This window comes from Pollachius pollachius (genome assembly GCF_949987615.1).
Source record: "Pollachius pollachius genome assembly, chromosome: 3".
Taxonomy (NCBI): domain Eukaryota; kingdom Metazoa; phylum Chordata; class Actinopteri; order Gadiformes; family Gadidae; genus Pollachius; species Pollachius pollachius.
In genome coordinates, this window is record NC_136936.1 from 45,441,807 (window position 1) to 45,448,441 (window position 6,635).

Genomic DNA, 6,635 nt, shown 5'->3' on the forward strand with positions numbered 1-6,635 from the left:
CCCGGGCCTACCTGCGCCTGTGTGGGGAGGACACGGCCTGGCACCCCGCCGCCCACCCGGCCCGGGACGCCCTGGTCCAACGCTGGAAGGACAGACTGGTCTCACAGCTGGGGGTCAGCCTTAAGGTGTGTGTGTGTGTGTGTGTGTGTGTGTGTGTGTGTGTGGGTGTGTACGTTAGATACAGTTATGACAGGAACCAAGCCAATGTAAAGTCTTAATGTTTCACTTTGTAAATCAGCATTCAAACACTTTCAAGTGTTCACCCAACCTTAAAACAAATGAAATACAATAATATCAAGAATTCAGAAACCTCGCCACCACACTACTACTCATCCGACTTCGCTTGCACAACTGTTTTCGTAGGAAGACACCTTCTGCGCCGACAACGACCAAACCGGAGAAATGTTGTCCACGCTGAGGAAGCTGAGAGCGTTTTACAAGTAAGACAAGGCTCTTATTCCCTGTTGAACTGCCTGGAACCTCTTCAACCATGTTTTTTCGGTGACCAAGATTATTAACTCATATGTTGCACGTGTATTTGTGTGTGTTTTTGTGTGTGTGTGTTTGGGTGTGTGTGTGTGATTAGTTGCCACGACCTGTCGCAGTGGGACCTGTTTGAGCTGCTGTCTCCTCTGCTGTCCGTGGGGTGCCTGCAGGGTGGAGTTCCATCTGAGGTACAGAACCACCCTCTACAAATATAGACCATCCACACGGTCAACACGACGCAATCATTAAGAGTCCAATACTCTTTGCTTTACATGATTCATGGCTGTTAAAACAGGTGTTTTTTGTAGAACGCAAAGCAGGAAGAAAGCAGATATGTTATTAAATACTGCCAACAGATGGCAGCATTAGGCAAAGAATTACAATTCTGCTACAAATGTTGAATTTGGTGTGTATGTGTGTGTGTGTCTGTGTGTGTGTGTCTGTATGTCTGGGAATGAATGAATGAAAGATGCCTTTGGTACAATTTGTGACTATTTGGTTTATCTTACAAGAATACCTGTTCTGTAAGTGTGAGGCCTAATCCTGCTTTGCTTGTACTTCTGTCTGAAGGTAATCCTGGAGGTTCTGCGGTGCCTGTTCCACGCCGTGCTGTGGAACCTCCACACCAGTGGGAAAACGCTCACCTCCAGAGTGAGTGGTGGTCCAACACTCACACCTGCCCCTGCAAGGGGAATGGTGGCACATGCACCAGCGGAACAGAATCAACACTTCTGTAAAGTGAACCACAATGATGAGGATAATAAGGACGAGGATGACGATAATGATGATGATGATGATGATGATGATGATGATGACGATGATGATGCGCAAACAAAATCACAACTCGTTGGCAATGCAAACACCCGTTATCCTTCGTGACCGTCCGAGATGCACACAGAGCTATGTTTTTCAGGAATAGTTAATTGTGCTTATATTCAGTCAGTGCTGATCTGCTGCTCTATTAGTCCTGGTGCTTCCCTAAACACCACCCCGTTGAACCGGTCTCTCTGAACCCTCCGATGGGGCGTCGTGTCCCCTCAGGACAAGGCGGTGGCTCAGAGGCAGCAGCTGAGTGCCTTCTGTGAGGCCAGCTACCGATGTCTCTCCCAGGCTGACGCCGCTGTTAAGGAGCAGGTATGACAGGCTGAGTGGGGGCAGGATTGTGTCAAAGTGTGTCTGAAATTGAGGTGAATCGCTTTCGATCAACCTGCTGTACAGCAATAATATAATAATAATGTAATACGTTTTTTTATGAAAAGTCCTTCGCTCTTCATCCCCTTCCCTATTTTTACACATGCACACACACACCTTTTCACACACATACGCACGCTCGCTCGCTCGCTCGCTCGCACAAACCTCCATACCCACACACACACACACATTCACAAACACGTGCAGGCCTTCCTGGGTGTGTGTGACGTCCTGGCGGCTCACTCCTACCAGCTGAGCGTGTGGGAGCCCGCGTCGTGTGGCCCGCTGCTCTACACCCACGGTCCCAGACTGCAGAGGGCGCTGCCGGCCTTCCTCCTGGAGCAGGTGTTTGTGGGGCCAGACAGCGATGCACACAGCAGAGGTGAGAAGTCTCTTCAGAGTACTTTTTCGTCTTCATCCACATCTGGACAACGTTAACTGCATTTGAGTTGTTGGATAGTGTGATGGAATTCGCTCAGAGATGGGATGAACTGTCTCTGATGTGACGGACGAAAGAAAAACCTCTTCCTCCCAATGAACGGGGCCCTGTTTACGTGCACGTGAGCACGTTTTTTGAACAGTGATGCTTTGATGATTGATTGATGATTCAGCATTTCTTTAATTAGAAATTATTTCATATTCATATTGCAGCTGCCAGCTTCCTATCAATTATAAGACAGTCGTGTATCACAGCTATTCCCTTTGACAACCCAACTGATGGAGGATGTATGGCTTGTTTCCAGCAGGTGGCAGTCTCAGTCCACCAGAGTGTTTGTGTGTGTGTGGGTGTGTGTGTTTCCTATTAAATACATGCAGTCATTAAATGCACTACATCTGCCTAATGACTTTCCCCAGAACCACCAGATGACTGAAGGAGCTCTGATTTTGAACATGACCCAGCAATTAACCCCGAACGAGCTGGAAAGACTTTGTCTCGTTTGACTGAAAAGGGAACTAATTATTTGTTTGAAGTAATACCGTGCTTTTGTTATGCAAAGTGGCGTAAGCTGGACCATTTGTTTGGCCCTCTATCCTGTTAAGCATTAAACTGATCGGTTGGAATAGGTTAAAACATCACACAATGTTCTCTTCCTCAGCGCTACAGGAAAACATAAAACTACAGCTAGACCATACTAGAACGATTCTTTTTTCCCCCCGAGTTTTATTGCAACTATAACTTTAAATATTGCATTATCTTTACGACATCCTGTGCTCTCTCAGGATTATCACAAACCACATACAGACGAGGTCGCTATCCATCCGGACACAGTAGGCCTCCGTCCTAAATGTTCAAACAAATGCAATCCAGCATTATTGCTTTGTGAACGTATGGCAAAAAGTGATGGTTTTATTGGCTTCTGCTCCGCTACAGTTAGGCGTTATAATCCTTGCAGGATCGGGGTCACCAGTAGGGCAGGCCAACGTGTTTTTCCGTGGGAAAATTCCATGAAGTCCCCCCCCAAGACTGTTTTGTATTTTTATTAGTCCGGCCCTGAAGATTGAAGCCACATGGTGTCACAACCATAACTCTCTAATCTTTGATATCCACCTGCTCAAGCCATTGTCCCAAGCCTGGCCCAAAAAAACCCACCTCTAGCACTCCGTAGCACTTTGCTTTGTTCTCACTCACACTAGTGTGCTATATCTCCTCGTGTCACGTGGACCTCTTTGTTCCTAAAAACTCCATCGCTGCAACCACTTGTTCCTCTCTTGTGCCCGTGCAGTCTGCCTCGCCTCGGAGGGGGAGAGGCAGGAGGATCACCAGAAGCGGCGCAGCCTGCTGGCTGCCTACTGCAAGCTCCTGGTGCACGGCGTGCTGGAGATGAGCAATGCCTCTGTCGTCTTCACCCACTACACCAAGGTAACCCCCGTCGAACGTCACTGTCACCAAATCGGTGACGAGCTGTAACCCCGCCCCCTTTCGGATTCGGTGGGGGGGAGGGGTTGCCAGCCCGGGTTCGGTCCAGTCATAACGGTCCGTCATGTTTCAGAGTGGGACTGATGGATCGGAGGTTAGACCCTACCCTAACCACTAACATGTCCCCCCCCCCCCGTGCAGTATTACAATGACTTCGGGGACATCATCAAGGAGACTCTGTACCGGACCAGGCAGACGGATAAGATCGGGAGCGCTCGCACGCTGTTGCTCTGTCTGCAGGAGGTACGGTGTGTTTACCGTTAATCCCCAACCTTCATCCATCCTAGAGAAAGGATAGAATAGAATAGAATACGCTTGAATGTCATTTCCTGCATGAAAATTGTCTTTGGTCTCACTGATGAAACACATAGGAATAGAATAGACAGCAGTCATCCCATTAAACATAGACATACATCCACCAGATTGGCATTGCACATCACATACACCCCCTCCCTCGGGAGTGGGACTGACTCCACCTAGACCCTAGGTCCTCAGGTCACCGGCTGTTCTGTGCACCCCCACCCCCCCCCAGCTGTACGTGCGTCTGAAGCAGGAGCAGCGGTGTGGCAGTGGGGGGCCCCCCGGGGTCCAGACCTTCACCAGCATCAAGGAGCTGGCTCGCCGCTTCGCCCTCACCTTCGGGGACCCCGCCAAGTTCCGCGAGTCCGTCACCATGATCCACAGGTGGGGGGCTGCGGCTGGTCGACGCACAAATGGGTATTTTTTAACCAAAGCCCTTCCAGGGATGCGCGTTGCAAATTAGCATCGGCTATAAACACTAGGAGGCTTGTGTCCCTATCAAATAAACGATAAATCAATCTATGTTATTCATTCGTAGATCTGGCCTGAAGCCTTTTTTTTTATTTTCTTTCCAATGCGCTGGCAGGAGCGGCATCGAGTTTGTGTTCGGCGGGTTCGTCCAGTCCCCCGACGCGGCCTGCCCCCCCTACCTTACCTACCTCACCATCCTCAGCGAGTTCTCCAGCAAACTCCTCAAGCCAGACAAGAAAACCCTGTGAGTCAGTCTGGTTAGTTGTTTGATGTCTTCTCTTAGGATACCGGGCTGGAATAGAGATCAGGGCCTTTCCTTCAGCATTTTCATTATTTTTCATACCAAAAAGTAGCTATTTAAAAGTAGTTTTTTTCCCCCATTATGCCTGCAATCCCGTGGGTCAAACGATGTAGACATGACAATTAATTGTATTGGAAAAAAGTGCGATCTTTTAACCTTTTAATCTTCTGACATATTCTGGTCCTCTGTATGTAAGTACTAAGTTAGTTTCTTAGTCACAGACGGGCAATGTGGGTGAGACTCCTCGAGAAGATAATCTGAATTTAAAAGCTTTCAAAATGTGTTAAAATCTACCGATCTAATCTTTTACATCAGCAATGCTCCCAACAACTCCTAACTCCACATCTGCTCCTGGGCCCGGTCTCCACGCCCGCCCCCCCAGCTTCTGCTTCCTCCAGCGGCAGACGGCCGACCACGTGGTCCACTCCCGAGAGGACTGCTGGCAGCCCCTCGTCTACTACCGGGCCTCCCTGCTGGCCACGGCCGCCGCCGGCGAGGGCGAGGACGTAGCCTCCTACGTGAGCTCCGACCGGAGGCCTCACCCACCGGGCCGCTCTCCTAACGGTAACCTCAACATCTCGTTGGAACGCATTGTGCTTGATGTTCTCCCTGAATGCCAGCTTCACACGCCCTCCTCTCTGTTGTTTAGTGAATAAGCAGCAGGGCCAGGTCAGCCCAGTGGACAGCAGGAGCAACAGAGCCAGCGTCTCCTCGAGGTAAGTGGCGGTCAGGGCTCTTATAGGGGTGATATAAGGCCACCAGGTGTGAGTGGGATGAGCCATTGCAAGCCTTTTGAAAACGGGCCTTTTCCTGTGTTTTACTGACATCACAAGTGGGAGTTTCCACCTGGATGTGTGCTGGATAGATCCGCCTACCAGCCTACCATGTGGACTGTAGTAAATGGTGCTTATCTATCCGTCGTACATCTAGGTGGATGCTCCCACTTGTGATGTCACTCAAACACAGGAATTGTCAGATCTCAAACGGCTTGTAAAGGCTAATCACACTCGTCACCTGGTGGCGTAATATCACCCCGTTAATAGTGTTCTTAAGCGAACCGGTGCAGACTTTTATCTATGTGCAAGTCAGTCGAGTTTCGACCCGATTCCACAGCCTTCAAGAGGACGGGAGTGAGGCGGGACCATCGCCCGTCGTCACGGAAACTCTGAGGACGGAGGCAACAGTCATGGAGGAACTTCACCACGTCATGGTTAAAGAGACGGGCGATGAACTGGTGGAGGTGGACCTGTAACCCAAAGGTAGAAGGCCCCACATGATGGGGTGGATGGGATGTCCTCCTGACCGCCGTGGTCATGCATCTGATCGTCATGCCAACCTTTCCAAAATCAATGAATTGCACCTTGTCCCAAATGGAAAGAAGGTGAGGGCTTGTGATGTAGACAAACCAACATGTTTTGTTTTCTATTACCTGACCAACCTGAGGATTTTTGCACATTGTTACACAAATTGTTTTGTAAAGCTTTTCCCTTTATTCATTAAATCATGTGCTTAATGGTGCTGGTGTAATTACACAACATGCATTTAAGGATATACTTTGGAATTGTGTGCTGCAATATTTTTGAAACTGCCTTTGAATACCTATTGTTTGTTCCACGAAAAATGCAGGAAAATAGTTGGATAAGCTTCTAAAAACCTCATCTTGGAGGTTTTCTCCTGACTTTTGGGTAATTGAACACAGATCATTTGAACACTTCTTTACCGATGGTTCATAAAGGTCCATGGAGGGATTTGGAAATGGTCTCTCTCCATCTGCTTGGATTACAAAATACAGTATTTATGCGTTGTAAATAAACTCACAGCCTGATTCAGTTTTTCTACATGCGTGTATTTTTTTAACCAACTCTTAAGTGCCTCAATTTTTATCCATATATGCAAAGAACTCCCAGCTGAAAGGTTCTGGGTTCGATCCCCGATGTCCCTACCGTTTACTCTTGCTTACAGCAACTT

General features: G+C 48.6%; 1 protein-coding gene across 2 annotated transcripts in view; it reads left to right on the top strand.

The window, feature by feature from the left end:
• Nucleotides 1–6,451, top strand: part of LOC307073496 (cohesin subunit SA-2) — a 15,960-nt gene extending 9,509 nt beyond the window's left edge. For both annotated transcript variants that reach the window (XM_079733358.1, XM_079733359.1), the window contains 13 exons: nucleotides 1–125; nucleotides 364–440; nucleotides 587–674; nucleotides 1,057–1,137; nucleotides 1,528–1,620; nucleotides 1,885–2,059; nucleotides 3,402–3,538; nucleotides 3,737–3,838; nucleotides 4,128–4,279; nucleotides 4,482–4,610; nucleotides 5,050–5,231; nucleotides 5,317–5,383; nucleotides 5,781–6,451. The exon at nucleotides 1–125 is cut by the window's left edge and continues 82 nt beyond it. In XM_079733358.1, coding sequence (XP_079589484.1) covers nucleotides 1–125; nucleotides 364–440; nucleotides 587–674; nucleotides 1,057–1,137; nucleotides 1,528–1,620; nucleotides 1,885–2,059; nucleotides 3,402–3,538; nucleotides 3,737–3,838; nucleotides 4,128–4,279; nucleotides 4,482–4,610; nucleotides 5,050–5,231; nucleotides 5,317–5,383; nucleotides 5,781–5,919 — 1,547 coding nt within the window. In that variant the 3' untranslated portion in view covers nucleotides 5,920–6,451. The remainder of the gene's footprint in view (nucleotides 126–363; nucleotides 441–586; nucleotides 675–1,056; nucleotides 1,138–1,527; nucleotides 1,621–1,884; nucleotides 2,060–3,401; nucleotides 3,539–3,736; nucleotides 3,839–4,127; nucleotides 4,280–4,481; nucleotides 4,611–5,049; nucleotides 5,232–5,316; nucleotides 5,384–5,780) is intronic.
• Nucleotides 6,452–6,635: the final 184 nt, after the last annotated feature.